The sequence below is a fragment of the Lampetra fluviatilis genome, chromosome 35 (genome assembly GCF_964198595.1).
Source record: "Lampetra fluviatilis chromosome 35, kcLamFluv1.1, whole genome shotgun sequence".
NCBI lineage: Eukaryota > Metazoa > Chordata > Hyperoartia > Petromyzontiformes > Petromyzontidae > Lampetra > Lampetra fluviatilis.
The window spans coordinates 1,051,779-1,070,921 of NC_136309.1; the positions used below are offsets into that span (position 1 = coordinate 1,051,779).

The 19,143-nt window shown below is 46.6% G+C and overlaps 1 protein-coding gene across 5 annotated transcripts in view; it reads right to left on the reverse strand.

The window, feature by feature from the left end:
- MYCBPAP (MYCBP associated protein) overlaps window positions 1–19,143 on the reverse strand; it is an 82,887-nt gene that overhangs the window by 32,051 nt on the left and 31,693 nt on the right. For all 5 annotated transcript variants that reach the window (XM_078872623.1, XM_078872624.1, XM_078872626.1 and 2 more), the window contains 4 exons: window positions 16,154–16,260; window positions 14,313–14,517; window positions 9,316–9,431; window positions 7,243–7,393 (listed from right to left, as the gene is read on the reverse strand). In XM_078872623.1, coding sequence (XP_078728749.1) covers window positions 7,243–7,393; window positions 9,316–9,431; window positions 14,313–14,517; window positions 16,154–16,260 — 579 coding nt within the window. The remainder of the gene's footprint in view (window positions 1–7,242; window positions 7,394–9,315; window positions 9,432–14,312; window positions 14,518–16,153; window positions 16,261–19,143) is intronic.

The following is a 19,143-nucleotide window of genomic DNA, read 5'->3' on the forward strand; positions in this document are numbered from 1 at the left end:
AGATCTGTTGATGAAAACATAAACATTTCCAACGTGGAAAGTAAACACAGTTGGACAGTAAATCACACAAATTTGAGCACGTCAAATACGAGTAGAATTTAATGAGGACAAACATTAAATATGGCAAATGCCCTGACAGCAATTAACCTGTCTGAAATTAAATAAATCGCGATGAAAAAATATAAGGGCACTTGCTCCCCCACCTCTTACATCGCTTGCTCAGGTCCTCTGTGACTCATCGTTAATTGTGCAATTCGGAGAGCTTCTGCTGTGATAATGAAAGCAATCTGGCCGCTCATTGTAATAATCAAGAGTTGCACTGGCTGCTCGATAAACAAAATGATGCCAAAGAGAGGACATTCGCACGCGCCCTCCAACCAACGCTGGAATTCACCGCTTTGCCACCTGCTCACAGCCGGGCAGTCCCCGTGCCAATCGGCAATGCCATCAATCAAGGTGATTGCATGGAATATGCAAAGCATTTGGCGTCCTGCGTTAACTGGTTATTGGATTCAATTGCCTGTCAAAATTAATGAACATTTTTAAAGCACAATTTCACATTTAATTGTGCGCATCAGCCGTGCGTTTTGCCTTTTGTGCCACAAGAGTCTGGCAGCCAATTAGGCGCGGCCTAATTATTTTTTAAGCTCTCTTGTGCTGGATACATCTGGGTCACTCTATCGTTCCGGTGCTTTTTGCACTTTGTGCTTTTACCTAAACGTGGAACGGAGTTGGCCTGTAACAGGTGAAGCGATCCGCTGTTCTCCTTCTTACAGCCCTGAGCCAGCGATGAACATTCTCCATTCCTAAGGCAAAGATGAGTCTCTTCATTCGACTACCACTTAACAAAGTGGCACTTATTTTATCGGCCCCCACGGAGCTATGATGGGCTGAGACAGCCCCCAACCAGGATGTGAACTCACACCCTCCTCCTGATTGCAAGCCGCTTGCTCGTAGCGCTGAGCCACCGTGGAACGGAGTTGACCAGTAACAGGGTTTATGTAAATAACAAAGTTTGATTTTCATCTCCCGTGTGGCCATGAGTATGACAGCATGTGTTGTGCTTCTGGTAAATGGCTTCATGGGGTTTAGAAAACTAACCATGTTTTTAGAAAAAAATAAGTTTTCTCATTTACTCCACATAATACGGCTGACACTTATAAAGTACTCGATGTACACAAAGGAAAGTGAGTCTTAAAAATATCTGAAAAAAACGCTGAGATTGCAGGTGTTTTCCTGTTTCTTATTCTTCGATGATAATGTGACATATGCACAACATCGTGTGATTTCTAGGATGCTCGTTATTCATCGGCGGAAATTGTCCTGAGTTATCACGTTAACAGTGGATTTACAGACAGGAATAAATATTTAACAAGTAAGCTTTCGCGACCGGTATCATTCATAATAGATTTTTGGGTCACATCACATTAGTGACATGTATGTTGTAAACCCTCCTCCACCCGATACAACCAATTAAGATCACCATTAATACACTGGCGGTGTCGGCTTGCAGATGGTTTACGACACACATTTTAGTTACGCGATCTGACCCAAAAATCTATTCTGAATAAGGATTCAATATATGACAAAATCACCCGGAACTGATCTGAACTTATCAGATCTTGGAAGCAAATTAGGGTTGAGCTTGGATAGTGCTCATTTGGGAGACAAATATGCATAAAAACAGGTGTTATAGGCTGCTGCGGGGCAACGCTGTCAGCACAGGGCAGTGCTGTGCTCCATGCCGGGTCAAGATGGGTCAAATAACCCCCACTATCAGCACGGGGAGGCCCTCATCCTGTGGCTGATTGATATAGGGGCTGTACATGTGCAATTAAATAATGTTCATACATATATCTTGTAAATATGTAGCTAAGAACGGCTGTACTGAGCTGTTTATTATACTGTAATGGTAACGTTTTACAAAATTATGAGGATGTACGAATTTTCTCTCTCTTAAAGGTGTTCATAAAATGTGAATAGGGCCATTGCTGAATGGTTGCATTTTTCTGAATGTTTTTTGTTCACTGTAAATCCTTCACTGTGTAATTGTATGGAGTGTGTGAATATCAATGCGTACACCACTATCTGATGCATCCAGTCATTGGCTTGAGTAAAATTCACAGCTTTACACGAACTTTAGCGATGCGATTGAAAAAGCACTCTAATGGTAGAATGATGCATCCAGTGAGATGTGCAGTGCTCATTTGCAGAGATTCCAGCCCCCACACATATAGGAAGTTGTTCTATATTAAAAAAAAACACGATTAGTCAAAGGGAAGCATCCAGCTGCGAGAGAGACCTCAGTGACCTCCCTCCTTTTATGACTGAAGTGCGTCATGAGATCTTTGGTGTTCACGTGACAGAGAAAGGATTTGGTTTTACATCTCATCATAATAAAGGCGCCTCCTTTAGCACAGCACCAAATCCTATCGGAAGCAAAAATCATCCGTATAGCCTTGAATAAACCGTTGGGGCAAGTGCTGTTAGCGAGTAGCACCTATGAAGGCCGGCATGGCACGCCGGGGAGTGGTGTGGCCAGCACCACGCCCGGCCGCCTTTGTCTCTCCCAGTGCGGATGTATTAACACTGAAGTAGGTACTCATTTAAGGCTGAGTTGACCGAAGGGAGGAGGCTCAGGGCCGGTTCAAATATTTGCCACCGCAATTATTACTCTTTGTTTTTTTCGGTAAAGTCACGTAGGTAAAAAATAAAATAAATGAAAAAACTAAATTAAATCACCGCAATTATTCTTGGGCGGGAATCCAACTCGGCTCGCTGGGTTTGTAGCACGGTGAGCTAACCACTACACTGCCGCTCCCCCACCAGCACACGCACGCACACACAGAAGTGCAATGCTCACCCAGATGGAGCAGTGACGTGTTACTCCAGGTTTTCTAAAAATATGCGCTTGATGACATCATGATGACGTATGGTCGTATACTGATGACAGCCTCACATCATGACAAGTCCAGTATATGAATGTATCTATTTATTTAAAATGATACGCACGGTGCAACAATCCCGCCCGGCACCCATGTGCAGGTGCCGGGCGGGATTGTTGCTTCGCAGGAGCCGTGGCACCGGCTGTGGGCAGGCCTTCATCCAGCAGCGGCTTCACGACGGCTGATGACGACGATGTCTATAGAAGGAGCAGACCGTCAATTTAAAAACATCACAAGGTGGCCAACGCCATGCTCGCTAACCATTCCTGATGCCGAGGCCTGCAGCGAAGCTTTCTGCAGTAGCTTCCGTATGACCAACCACTCGGGTCTCTTCCTGACTTCGGAGTTCAGACAAAAAAAATCTGTGCAAAGGCACAGGAGACAAAGGCGGCCGGGCGTGGTGTTGGCCACACGTGCCGGCCTTCATAGGTGCTCGAGTGCATTCAGTTTATTCCGTTTACACAGGTAAGGACTCAAGAGCTCAGGATAGTTTAATTTGCAAGGGTCACCTGCGGCATGTCTGCCAATATGGTGTGATGATTACCCTGCATAATCCAAATTGAGTAATTGTGGGCAATCTTAGAATTTGGCAAATTTGGACAATGCATCGCCCACTCTTCCAGATAAATGTTTGAACAAGTATAGTACACATGTTGATAGCCGATGCCATATTCTTCGGATCATGAAATGCTCCGGATAGTAATATGCACCCAAGAATGATGCGCAGTGTTAATGAAGTCATACAAATATGGTTACGCGTGCATGCACGCACCTACTGGATGATAAGAATCACCCACAAATTTTGCTTTAAATTACAGGCAAAAAAAATTGCATCTTATAATCTGGTGATTATGATGATGGTAATTGAGAGCCCTTTGTGAACACTGCTGGAAGAAGGCCTCCCCACCCACCCACGCCATGTCGGTCATGAGGATTATTTGACCAAATGTTACCACAATGGACGGACAATGCAGGTTGCTGAAGCTGTTGGAGAGGGAGGATCAGTTCGGATATCAGTCGCCACTGATGTTAGTTAGCCATGCCTAGGAATCGAACTCTGGCCATCAGCTTTGTAATACCTTGAACTAACCGCTGCACCAAGAAGGAAGTTATTCATGCCGTGTGTGGCGAGAGACTTCAATTGTATTTTTAGTCAAGAAACATATGGCTGACTGCACCGTACATTTTTTGTACTCTCATTTAAAACCGACGTAAATGCCAACAGTCCTCCATAGACAAATGTAAGCTGGAGTATTCTGTCTGTTAAAAACCGGGCCGTTTGCGCTGCCTGTCGGCATCAGTCGCCGTTAAACCCAACGTAGGGGCAATAGAGGCAATCGAGGCAATACTGCATCTGAAATGGATCCAAAGAGTGACCAATGTAGAAGTAATAAAAAGGCTGCTCATAGACGACCTGATGATGTAGAGCAGTGATGGGCAGGAGAGTGGCACTATTTTTACACGCGCGTATGATGGACAAGAACAGGAAACTCTAAAGTGTGCTGTTGTTGTTGTTGTTCGAGAAAAAATGGAAGGAACCGTAAAGAGAGGAAGAGCTCACAGAGAATGGCTTGACGATGACCACGTCATGAGAGATTGGTGCCGGGAAGATGTGCGCACTACTTGGGCACATTGGCACAACGCAGAGGAGATTGGAAACAATTGACGAAATGTGCAGTGGACACGTGTGGGCTATCTGCTCATTGATCACGGTGATGATGATGAGAAGCAACGTGGCATAACGCAAAGGCAGGATTTGTCGAGTTAAATGCTACGCACTTTACTCAACAATTTTTTTTTAATCGATGGAGCTCTCAGTACAGACTTCATTCATAACCGCAAAAAGGCCCCCATCTCTGAAAATAATCACCGATCAATAACGATTGCGGTAGAGGTAAATAAGATGACGTTTCCTCTGGCTCAATTGGACAGCGGTGGGGAAAAGGACCGTTCACTCACAAGGTAGTTATTCCTCAAACGCGCGTTTTACGAACCACGGTAACCGCGATAAAAGCGGGGTCACAGAGGTCACCAACAATGCCACCCAGCAGATGAGCCAAAAACACCACCCCCATGCCGGTAATATTTTCGGCAATAATCCCTACATTGTTAACTTCAATTCAATCATTAAATTACATTCAATACTTTCACCTCACGCAGGATCCCAATAAATGAAACAAATACATATCTTATAAGCCTCGCCCGACCACTGACGTTGGTCAAAATAATGTTTCACAATCGTGCAGGACTTTGTGCATTTTTACAATAACAAATATAATTATATCAATGACAAACACGATTACAATATCTGATGAGCTGTCGTGCAAGTGGAACAAGCGGCAATGACGACGGCGAAGACAGAACCAGAGAATAATGTCAGGAGATGAACTGAAGGCATGCGGAGAGTCACCCACTGAAACACAAAACTGAAACGCAGCTGGTGGCTTCGTTCAGAACCGACGCGCACAATGGCAAACTGGTGGCTGTGGACGTCACCGCCACGACCTAATCTCGCGCGCTCCGAAGAAACGTCACCGCCACGACCTAATCTCGCGCGCTCCGAAGAAACGTCACCGCCACGACCTAATCTCGCGCGCTCCGAAGAAACGTCACCGTCACCGCCGATGGGTTCCATCGATCGCGCGCTCGTGCCGTTTTTCCACGTCGTCGCCAAGAGCATCTTCGCATTTTTTTTTTTTACACAGAATCGGGATGGGCCACCTGTCCCCGCGCCGCTACGTTTTTGCACCGCAGGCAGTCCCCGCTGTTAAAAGCATATACTTTGCTGCAAGTAAAAATGCGGGTATCGAATCGAAATGCACGTGTGGAATCTTACAGGGGTTACACCCTGTGTTCTTTGCATGTGTGTGCACGATGGATATAGACTGCCTATACGAATTAGAATGACAACAATGTGTGCGCTATAAATATAAATAAAGCAAGAAAGCTTGCCCATTTGGCCTAATGGTCTGTTGAGGGAAGCAAAGTTAGAAGGCACTCAATCAGGCCAGCACAACACACACACACAGAATGTGTGTACGTTTAGACTGGACAGTCTTATGCCCTGTGTCCATGGACAGCCAGCTCGAGTCGACTTGATGAAACTCGAGCTGGTCTGATTTCTGCCAAAACTCGAGTGATGAACAACTTGAGTTGGTTAGAAACAAAAACCAATGACTGTAATTGAATGACTCTTTGAGTTGCTACAGAAACCACATGAGTAAGACTATCCCAGAAAATACACGCAACGTAAAGATCAAGTCCACGTTACTGACAGAACTAAATGCTGAATGTAAATGTTTCTGCCGCCATCAACACGTTTTGATGAACGTGTTTGGTGATGTATTCCCGCTTGGCCCCAATTCTAATGTAACTAATTCCGGGCAGCCGGGGAAGTGAAATCAGCCTGGCTATTTGGTTCTGCTGTCCGAATTTGGCAGCCAACTAGAATTGACTAAAAATATTGAAACATGTGGCAGTGAGAGGCAACTCAAGTTCACGCACGGGGCTCTATGGCTCATGGACAGGCGGTACTGTCGTCTGATGGTGGACAAGTGTTGTTGGTGAACACCGAGTAGGGCCGTGCATACAGATGGATGCTATGGCCAGCATTATGCCTGACTGCATTAACTCCCGAGCGCTCTTGTATACACAGTGAACCAGGCAGTCAACTCTCACTCAGTCATTCTAGGGAAGGCCCAGGGGACAGCTCCAGACAACACTACCCAGTGGTACTGGTCATCGCTGAGAATCCAACTTAGGTGGCCTGGTTCAAATTGCAGTGCAGTAGGCACTGTGCCTCTTCTCCCCACGACCACGACGCCTCTAGACTCACACCCACGTGTCCAGTTGGTACATGGCGTATGACGAAAACAATAAAACATTCACGCGGAGGCACTACCAATACTGCTCTCTTGGGAAAAGGACAGAAGAAACAAATCAATATTCAGATAATTCTAAAGTCCCACACACTTGCATCAAACTGTCTGCTTAATGAGATCAGAGAAGGTGAATCTCAATGTCAATCAGTGACATTCAATGAGGTGAGATGCCATTAAGATAATGATCTCTTTTCAAAGGCAGCCTGGTAAGCTTAATTTTCTCACAAGAGTTATGAGGTTTTTTTTTACACTTCAATTCCAAGCAATTTTCAAATTGCGCATTTGACACGCAATTACTCCAATGCAACTCTCCACAAAGGCGACCTGTGCACGGGATGACGACGAGGACTGAGTGTGAGTGGAGGGGGCCGTGGAAGTGCAGGGCGAAGTGGGCAGCTTCAAACGGCCCTGCTCACCTGTCTCCCGCTGCGTGCTGACTGGCTTGCCCACGTGAGTGACGGACCAGGGCTGACCCCGCTCCGTCTGGGTCAACGTGAACGAGATCCCGCCAAGCTTGTCTCCGAGGCGCTGGGGCAGCTGCCAAAACTCGCTGCCCACGTGGAAGCCCTGCGTCACAGCGGATTAACGTCGCGGCTTCTCCGTGATGTCTGAGACACGCGGCGGCGGTGGCGGCGAAGGCTCAAGGTGACATTGGCGTCGTCTCCCCAGCGCAAGCGAGCATGGGCGCGGCCGCTCGTTGCATCTCTATTCACTGTCGAGGACCAGCGGTGGAAATTTCACGTTTTTATAGTGACGGGGTGACTCCTCCCCTAAGATAACCGTTGCTGACTAGGTGGTAGTTGTTTTATATGCCCTCGAGGGATAGTGGGACGAGTCGACCCTGGACAGAGGTTGAACCCGTAAAACCTCTGAATACACAGAAATCTGACAGGTTTTGAAATTGAATTCAGTCACATTATATCACGGCGCCAAAATTAATATATACTGCTCTCCTGGTATCCACGAGTAACAGTAAAAGCAACGTACGTCGAGGTGGCATCCGAAATGCACAATGCAGAAATAAAAAACTGATATTGTTGATGTACGGTTCTGTGTAATCCTCTGCTGGATGAAGGCTACTTCCATGCCGTGTCGTTGATGGGAGTTCTTTGAACACAGACGTCACCATACTGGTTCGTGCAGGTTGGTGAAGGTAGCCGTATCCTGTATAGGTTCAGATATTGCTTGCCATTGAGGAGTTGGGTATCCGGGTTCATAGCGCAGAAAGCTCATCTCTGCCATCACTCGCCCATAAAAATAATATACAGAGAGTTATGCTCAAAATTGCAAAAATAAATGTCAAACTTCAAAGAGGCATATTAATTTTGTAAGAAAATTGCACATTCAAATGCACATTTATGATAATGCCTTCAATGTTGTGGATTGGATTCAAGCATTAACGAGCATAACGGGAACATTACAACCCATCGCACGAGTGTATAATCCCACATCTGAAGTAATGAGGCCAAATTAGAAAACAAATTTGTATTCCTGGAATCAATGTGACTATTCACATGGGTTTCCAAAACATATCCTGCATCGTTGAGGGAAAAAAAGCAAGGCCCCACGTTTAACTCCACCAACAGTGACCCCCCGCATTCAGAGAGAGATTACAAATACGGTGAATTACACGAGGACAGCACCAGGTTGGAACGGTGTAAGGACCTTGTGTCTGTGTGTATACATTGTGTGTGTGTATATACACAATTGTGTATGTGTATATATACAATCGTGTGTATATACACAATCGTGTGTTTATACATAATTGTGTGTGTAAGACAGAGACCCACAGGCATCGATTGAGAGAACAATCACCGTCCATTGTCAGGCGGCTCAACGAGGGCAGCACAATCACACAGCGCGTGGCCGTGGACTCGTACGAACTGACGTCTCGTATTTGCACACAATTTGTTTAGCTCGCGAACCAGCCGCGCGAGTGGGAATTGCTGGTGTGGCGGCGGCGGCGGCGCGAGTTAGTTGGTCCGACAGACGAGGCTCATTTGAGCAATGAGCTGCGGTGAGAATTCGTAGAAAGAGAAATTAAATTGGCCTCGCTGCCAAGCCCACCGAGAGCCAATCGTCCAATAGTCTTCAGCCGCAGAAGAGACGTGCGCCCTCGAGAGCATCTCTCAGGTCGGTCAGCTTGAGGGCAATCCTTTCAAAATTACAAAAGCAGTGTATTGGCTTTGGATAGTGTGCGTTAACCCAAGCGTGAAATGAAACTTGGCTAAAACTTTCGAGAATAAGCCATTGCTTCCCGCTGGCTGTGGAGAAAAAAGGACAGGGAGAGGTTGGGATCACAGAGCCGTGCTTAGAGACAAGTCTTGAGCCATGCCAGACTGTTCCAGAAATGACACGGCATGGCTCGGGGTCTGATTCGTTTTGATTAATTCCCCATGGAAACGCAGCGATAGAGCGAGGCCTCGAAAAAGGGACGAGCGAATGGTCAGATGCGACGAGGCAACGCACCACCGTCGCACGCGCGTTACCTTTCCGTAGTCGAGTTGTGGGATGGCGCGGTCAATGAGCTCCCTCTCCTCCTGCACGTGCCGGTGACGCCCGCTCTGACACATCACCAGCCGCTCCTCCGACGTGTCCATCACCTCTGAAGGCAAATAAGACAAAGATTCCCCCGTGTAGCCTTAGCTGAGTATTGGGGCGAGTGCTGTTAGCGGGCATGTCTGAAGGCCGGCACGGTACACGAGGGGGTGGATGGCCAGCACCACGCCCGCCCAGCCGCCTTTGTCTCCCAAGTGGTGATGTTTACACACCGCACCAGGTACTCATTTTGAGGTTGAGTCGACCTAGGGGAGGCCTAAAGACCGATTCAAATAATCGCCACTGGTGTTGGCCATGAGCGGGAATCGAACTCGGGTCGCCGGGTTCGTAGCGCAGTGTAGCGCTAACCGCGACAACGCTACCGCTCCCCACAGCCAGAGACACACACACACACACGCGGCAGGAATCACTTCAAAGTGGCACAGCAACGCACACACCGGACGTCAATGATGCCATTTAAGGCAAACTGTGGACCAAATAATACGTCAGCGTCTTCCTTGATCATTCTCCATCAGCATTTTAAATGTTTGTCAGGCTACAACTAAAGCCATCCACTGCCTAATCAACCTCAATAAGAACATTTAAATATTGCTGCCCAGCGCTCTGCTATACTACAGAAGGCAATGCTAGTTTTACATTCGTTGTGCAGTTAACGTGCAATACACATTTTTTACACGTCGGCTCTCAATATTATGATTCGTAAACGATTTTGAGTCGGATCAAAATGACACTGTACCTGTTGTACACCCTCTTCTACCCAGCAGAGGAATAATTAATGTTGTCACGTGACGCAAACTGTGAGCCCAGGGATTGTGACAATTCACCACATCGCTGGGAGGGCGATTCGGTAAATGCCAGGAGAGGCACTACCATTCACCACAAATGGGTAAAAAATTATATCTCTGAATTAGCATCGTGAAATCTGATCGCAGAAAGTCAACGAAACGCCAGAGGGGTACATCGTGCCACCCCAGGTTGCTCATGCTCCTGCAGAATATTATTATGGGAGTTGGGATCTCAAGATGTCAGAAGAGGTCCCAGAGTTCTGCAAAACAAGGCATGCACTTGTAGTTGTTCTGCCCGTTTATGCCAAAAATACACCACAGTATTAAAGGCAACCATGCATGTTGTGTAACAGGACTGATCAAGGGTCTTTATACAAGGACACGGCCCAAAGCACACCAGCTACAATTGTATCGATACGTAACAAGGCTGGGCCCCAGGCTGTCTGACTGACATTGCTTTGAAACTTCGTTTTAATGTCGGGGAAAAATACATTTCACGTTTACGAAAGCCGTTACCGCTCGAGTGACGCCGCAGCTGCGTGATTTTATTTTACTTTTGATAAAATCTCTGCAATGACATCGACGAGAATACTCTCCTGTAAATCGTTTCAAAGTATCGCCTTGCTCATTAACGAAGCCATGGACAGTACGGAACACACAGCCCAGATACGTGTCCGTGAGGATCTATGTATGTTTATTGATCGGCGTCATTCTTTAGAGCAACAAAGAATGACATTAAGGTTAGCGCCAGTGCCCTGCCACGGTAATGTAAGTCACGGAACACCAACAGCTATCCATTATTCTGCAGTCTGCCTCTCCATTGTATAACGATATGGCATAATGACCCGAAGTGAAATCATTTCCTTTTTGTAGGACCGATGCGTCATATGCAATTTTTTTCCTTTAAGCAAGACTCAGAGAAACGCAAATAGGCAATGGCGAATTCGCCTGCGCCATCGCGATCATCGCCCTGCAAATAGAAACGCTACATCTCGGCTGCAGTGCGATCTCCTCATAAATTTAACACCGAATATATATAAAAAATGAAATACACGCCTCATTCTAGCATTCAGCAGATGACTGCAGGAAGTTGCTGCCAATCATTGCATTTCAAAGCTGCCAGATATGAAGGGCATTTTATATTTTTCACACATCGTATCAAAGTGTCACTCCTAACACACAGTTTTACGATACATTGATGCCTGTGCCCTGATTCTACAAACAGCTTCGCTTCTTACCTGCCCACAATTTTGCAAGAAAATTCATTTCATCTTAATATTGCCTTTCAAATGTGGCCAATTAAGAACGCACACTCGGTTTTGTAATTCTGCCCCTAATCCAGACGAATGGAAAAAGGCTTAGTAGATAAAGCTGCCTGTAAAAACCATAGCGCTGTCTTCTTACGCCTCGGCTTCACAGGGGAAATGTTTCGACACCTTTACATTTTAGAGAGTTTTCCATGAGCTCTAAGAATCACACACAATCGTGCAGCTGCCTCCAGCAACAGCAGCAGCAACAACATCAGCCCAAACATTAGCCGAATCCTTTCAGAAATATATTTTTTAAATGTACGGTAACACAGGGTTTGTATAACTGCATATGGTTTCCTATCGTTACAATTATACATGCACATCACCTTTCTCAACTGTTGGATGAAGGCCTCCCCATGCCCTGACAGTTGTAGGGATTGTGTAAGCAACAGAATGGATTCTTGAAGCTAATAGTGACCATAAGGATTGAGAAAACATCAATTCTCAAGCGACGAGAGCAATTGTTGCAGACCTGGATTTGAACCGAGGTTTCAGCAACTTGTGATATAACCAGATTCTCAAGCACAGTGAGATGGTGGTCTCACCGTGCTCACCACTGGCAGCACAAAAACATAATCTTATTAACTTAAATATTTTTTTTTTGCACATGCCAGCTCCTCTGAGTATTAAATGAAACAATGCATTGATTTTCAAAGAATGATGACGTCTTCCATTGTCGTGTTTGGCAAGAGTTGAATTTCAGAAGTGACATTATTTGCAGGGCTGGTCCTTGATAATGTAAATAAAATGAGTTTGGTTTTACATAACACCCACTACATAACTGGCAAATACATGAATTCCCCAGCTAGCCGGACTCCAGCTAGACATATTTCAGATTTAGCCAGGCCTATGCCAGATTATTGAAATACAATTCTATAACGAATTATAAATACAAGAATATAGAAGAAAAAAACACTGTACATTGTATATAATTTAGAATATATGTAATATAACATGTATAATAAAAACATGTTAAACTATATTTATATTAATGTGGTGAATATGCTGCTTTAAAGCAGGATTGAGCCTGGATATTGTTGGAAGGGCAACCACAATGCATAACAAGTATTATAGGCTGTGGGGTTACATGGTGGGCAGCAAAAGCCAGTGCAGCAAAATTCACTGTTGTATTGTACGTGAAATGTCCAGGAGATGCCAGTGATGAGTGTTACCCCCTCGTGTGCATGGTGGGTTGTATTGTACGTCTATGCTGCCATATCTATGCTACCCACCTTCACTGACTAGCACGGTGACGTATGATCAAATGACCCACAGAGTGCAAGGAACAGGTCCTCACTCCGCAGTGTATTGACGAACAGCCGAGACGTCTACACATGCACGGACACCGCACCCCGGCAGCGCGGGCAGGGGCCGGGCATACGTGGCGAGGACGCTCCACGAATCGCTCCCCCCCCCCCAATTAAGCGGAGTCGGAGACGTCTCGGCTCATTTGTACAACCTCCTTGGAGCATCGTTGTCCGTTCACTATTCGCCGACTCTCTCTGCGCATCGTTATTTTGGCAAAGTTCGCGCAATGACTGCTTGTTGTTGTGGGAGCTTCTGTTGTAACTCACAATGCAGATGGCTGGAATGTGCGGTCGCCTAAATGGTGCACTAATTGCAAACCCCGTTCTCTTGGTGCGCTAAGCAATAACTGTGCACCTACGCCCACCCGCCCCGTTTAACGACCGTTTCTCTGCTCGCACCGCTCAGACCTATGGCAAACAGCCCCATGTTTCAAACTCTTATCATTCACTGCTCTCTGTAGGATTGCAAATCGGACGACTGCTGTACGAATCCTCCGGAACTGCAAAGTGAGCAAGCCAAAGTCACCCGTGGTGTCTAATTTATTTCCTTCCCCTGCAAACTGTGATAAGCTGATAAGGGCTGTTATTGTGAAAAGTAGCAGCCAAACTACATTTCCACGCTGCTGAATGTCAAGCGCAACAACTACCCAGAGAATCACATGTGTGAGAGCAGTCCCTCACGGCCGTACTTTCCAACTCGATTAACTACCCACACGGTAACGTGCCGTTCGAACGCATCAGCAGTGTTTAGAGCAGCAACATTAACAGTGACAAAGTCGCACGTGCATGTTGGTCTACTTGGCACGCTCACATCGAGGACGACATCGGCAGGGCCGAAGACAACACCACCAGAGCGGCACTCAGCCGGCACGTTCAGAGATCCTCATTGAAGCAGAGTTTGTGAACGGTATCGCTTCTTGCATTAAACAGGGCCACATCATTTCAATGCAGTGCTCTTGCTAATAAACATCCGGTAACCCAGCAGTATTTGTTTAACAAGCCTGACTCTGCTGATGAGACCCAGAAGGTCAAAACTGGTCCAGCGTATGCTGGCTTCATAACGCTACTTTATAGGATTGGTGTTAAATTCCATGAGGCTGATAAGACTATAGATTATTTAGTATAATGTATGAGCAAAGATCGAATGGATCACTGCTCATATATGCTTTTAATCATCTAAGAAGGTGGCGCGACTGTAATTACGCAAGCGGCTGTCTGGCGGTACGTCAGAGGAGGGACGTTTTCCACGCTGGGGCCCTGGATTATTCCACGTCGGCCCAAAGTCCCGCTAGGACGGGAAGTGCCGGCGTGTGTTGTATGCACGTATGTTGTATGTATGGTGTACATATGTATGTTGCACTTCTTTCGCACCGTACGTGGCCAACCGTACTAATCCAGTGGCTTCCTAATATCGGAAGAAACAGCATTGCAGATAGCCGCAGAAGCGCGTCTGAAAGCGCCGCGCGACGATGCGGCGACCGTCACTGCTCGCCGTTCTTGTTGCGGCGGCCGCGCGAGCCCTCACTTGCGATGTGCCCCTGCAGGCGACGGCGCTCTGCCATGCGGCGCTGCCAGTGCTGCAGGGCGCGCCCCTGATCCAGGCCGGTCGGGGCGGCAGGAGGTGGCTCTGCGGCGCCACCGGGACCTCTCCGCTTCACTCGCGTGGGCGCCTCGGAGGACGGAGGCCACTGGTCGCCGTCCTGCCGCTGCGCGCCGATTAGCTGCGCCACCTGCGCACGGGGATGGCTGCGTTAGGTTTGGCCTCACCACGTCATCGTCGTCGGCGTGGTGCAGTCGTGCAGTCGTTCGCGCTTGCTGTGACGAACTAAATTTGATTCTGGGCCGCAACTAACACCGTCAGTGGCGAGTGGTATCTCAACCGGCCCGGCGTGCCACCCTTCACCAATCGGCATTGACCAGCGCGATGAAGTATGGTCAAACAACCCCCGTGACCGGCACGGCAAGGGGAGGTCTTCATCCAGCAGGGAAGTGAAGGGCTTAACTTATTATATTTTATTATCAAATGATTATCTTTGTTATTGGCGTGGAGCATGAACATGATCATGAATCAAGCATATCACACTACTACTTACGACCAGCCATTTTGGGCAGGATGTTTGTTAATTAGCAAAATAAATACAAGGGTGAGCAATACATAAAACGTCTGCATAAACTACCCTTTTAAAAAATCAGGGCATGAGCTCAACTAGAGACCAAAATAATTGTTGCATCGTAAGTCTATGAAGGGTGGTGACGGCTTGGGGAGGCTTTCATCCGGGAGCGGTTGGATCATGGCTGGCAATGATAATAGCGATGGAGCTGCACTGCCGTTCACATTTTTGCTATTTTGATTTCAACGTGCATCGTTCTCTGAAGGCAAATTTACTTTTGCATTAAATTCGTGCCCGCATTGTTCTTCCCTTGTGTTTTTCACGACACGCTTACAGAGTGCAATGTGTTCAGAATACATGACTGACATAATTGCAGTTTAAGGAAGTGAAAATATAGGGGGTGGTGGTAGGAGGTGATCAGCAAGGGGAGGGAGTTTATTGTATTGCAGAATCTTTCCAGGCGGGGGATAGGGTCTCCCTTGTGAGAGGTTCATTGGGTTCTCGGCAACTAATATGAACTAATATAATTGTAGGGGTGTCAGGGGAAGGATTCCCACCAATAGGAGGGTTAGTGGGAGGGGTAATCGAGGAGATATAAGGGGAGAATGGGAGGGAAGAGGGCGCCTTTGGCGGGAACGAGATTGGGACGGCTGGGGACAGGTGTGGATGGGAGAAAAGGATTAAAAGACGAAACCCCTGCAATCTTGTGTCGGCTCTCCTTTACATAATATATAAACGAATATAAAGGCTGCCGTGTGATTGACACATGTGCAGTGATAATAATAATGACGCCAATTAACTCAGGGAAGCTTCGCTAAGTCTCCAGACTGCGTTTAAGGAACGTCCTGCATTCAGTTGGGCCAATTTTTTTCACGTCCGGCTTTATGTGGGATAAAACCAGAGTACCCTGAGAAACCCACCATGCACACGAGGGGGTAACACTCATCACTGGCATCTCCTGGACATATCACAGTGCCATGCCGAAAACATTGGTAGTTACGCATCCAAGCTCTGACCAGGCACAACACTGCTTAGCTTCCGAGATCCAACGAGGTAGCCATGACCACAGGAGATAATGAAGTAAACTGTGGACCATATAGGAATCCACCGTAGTCTGAGCTCTTTCAACAGAGGAGGAATAGCAAAACGACACAAACCCTCTCCTGAAGCTCTCTCGTTGAGGACCGCAGGCCTGCATTCAGCTCCTCAACACTTTGCCATCCACAAGAGGAGCCTAGCCGAAGATGCAGCATACCTCGGTCTCTCCTCTCTCCACAGCCTCTGTAACGTAGTCTTCCACGCTTCCCAGAATGCTGTGCAGCAGTACTTGGCCCTTCTCATCAAAGCGTGGACCTCCAGGTCCTAGACGATGAAACGCACACACACGGGCGAATGTTTCGACTTTATTGCTTTAACAGCAAGGGAGTTGCCCCTGTTGTTATTCAGCCTGCCCTAGAGTTAGAATAAAGAAACGATTATTTTAATTTTAATGTGTTGATTGCAACACAACGTGAGCGCGGTACAATACTCTGATCGCAAATGGAGGGGAACAGAAACTCCACGATCAGCAACCCGATTTCGGCGCTGCAGGACCTCATGGACAGGAGAATTTGAGCTCGCTGGCCCACCTAAGTGGGGACCACGTGCAGGGGCATGAAGATTCATACGGGGAGGGGAAAGGGTGAGGGGTAAAGGTAACTAACATCCTGGGGGGAGACGAGGGGCCGGGGGAGAATAAAAGAGACGATTCTTCAATAAAATCATGACCCCGAATCGTGACGATGCTTTGAATTGTGGTGCAGTGTGGGGGAGGGGGGGGAGTGAACTGCTAGTCGGGCGGTAGCCTGTTATCCAGCACAGTGGATGTAGTGAGGGTTGGTGAATCACCGCACAAAAGTTGTGCAACTCCCTTCCAGTGGGTGTCGAGGAGGCACCATAACCCTGGCTCGTCAGAAGGCAGTACGGCAAGTCAGCTAACCGCCACCTGTTTTCACCTGTTTCCATCTGTTTCCAAGTCAGCTAACCGCCACCTGTTTTCACCTGTTTCCATCTGTTTCCAAGTGAGCTAAACGCCACCTGTTTTCATCTGTTTCCAAGCGGGGTAACCCCCATCCGTTTCAATCTGTTTCCAAGCGGAGTAACCCCCATCCGTCTCCACCTGCCCAGGCACAGTGTTGCCCCCCTCGCCTGCGTGAGTCTTCTCCGGGTGCTCCGGTTTCGGAATCCCACTTGCATAATCACTCGTCATTAATTGGCTGAAAACATCTTAAAATAAATCAAATAAAAACAATACAGGACCCTCGTCAAAAAAAGTTTGATAACTCAGTTTGGCTTTCCTGGGTAAATATCTCATTTATCATTATTTTATTATGTTACTCACTTGGATGTGACGCCTACACATGACACTCATTGTTTTTTAAAATCCCAACTCTGCCCCTTGACTCCCCGAGTGAAATGTCACGGGGGCCGATCTCTCGACCCGACGCTCAAGTGCATCGTGCACTTGTATCCTCAATCAATTCAGCACGGCTCGCTTCTGACAAGTCACATTACAGGTGAGTGGCACTTCACACAACCGATGCTGACGAAGTAATTCCGTTCACAATTCTCCTTTGCTAGGGGAAACAATCAAACGAGTGGTTTCAGACTAATTACCAAGCGTGAGTGGCGTGACCAGAGCCTGTAAACGGAACACGAGGGGGCTCCTGTAACACTCGGGGGGGGGGGGGGCATGTGTGATGTCAGCCACGTGCACTTCCGAGTTAAATAAATCAAGTACGTGGGACGCGCGTGAGACTGATCCACCCACCGTAGTAGGATCCATCACAGGGAGCTCATCATAAACATCATCATCGGCCATCACCAAATCAGCCGTCGCCATCTCTCACAGTTGTGTAATGTAGCAATCCATCGAGCACCTGCGCACAAGCTTATTTCGTTGTTTATTCTGCCCGGTGGGCACCCTCTCTCGATCACGTGACCCCCTCTCGCTGCCAGTCCATCGTTCGTCTTGACCGCTGGACATCGTTCCTTCGAGCAACGTGCTCTGCCCAAGTTTACGTATCCTTTCTTAATGATATCACTAAATAGCGTTTTCATATATTCTATAATGCATGTGTTCCTCATTGTAAGTGTAGTTGCCAGCATCATGCCAATGTTTCTAAAGAAGTACGTTTTTAATCAGCCTATATTACCTGCCGTAACGTGTGGATCATAAACACGGACACTGACAAACGAAATGGAAAAAAGGCTAAAAAGTGCGCGAAGAAATACGAGAGGCGATGTCACAGGTGGGCACCAATTACCGATAATTAACTTACAAATCCTGAACTTTCCAAATGCACTGCATAATGACAAGGAAAACTCTTCACCATTTCCAGTCAACTCGTGGTCTCAGATAACATCATTACATTTTTAGATTTAAAGCTTTCGTGACTGCAAGGATTCATCTTCTTGGTTCTTTCGGTAAAGTCACGTAGAAGGGAAATAATAAAATAATAATAAATCAAACAGACCTGTTCTTCACCTGAGGACGGCTGCTTGCGTTGTGGCCGAAACGTCGTGAGAATTGTATTTTATTATGTTTTATGTTTTATTATTTTATTATTTCCCTTCTACGTGACTTTACCGAAAGAACCAAGAGCATAATTACAATAAATTGGTCTGACTGTGGTGAGTCATATTTAAATGTAGTTATCAATACAACAACAGAGTCGAGACAAACATTTTCATGGCAATTTCTTTTTTAAAGAACGTCAAACCAAAAACAAGAATGGTAAATTGTGGTGCTAAAAATAACGCAAGATTGAAAAGCACTGTTTTTTGTGTATAATTCTGATGTCATAGCTACATCACGACAAGCAAAAGTTAGTGCTACATTTACAAGCTGAAATTAAGTCATAATGGTGCCTGTGCACTGAGTATTAATAAAAAGTTCGGTCCCAAGTCTATTTTTTTGCAGTTATGTTTTGATTGGTTAATTCATTCACTTTGCAGTGATGTCAGTGGTTATAAAAAATAAAATAATACAATTCATACGTATAAAAGTTTTCGTAAGTCTCAACGAAATGTCTTAGAACCGTCCCGAATGGGATGTTCTGCTGATTCCAAATTGGCCAAACGTTTTCAAATGTGGAAGAGAAGCCCAAAGTGCCTGAAGAGAAACCACACATACAAACAGTAAACTCTTGACAGTTTGCAGACACGTCCTTACGCACCCAATTTGCTCTGCAACTATTTCCTGGC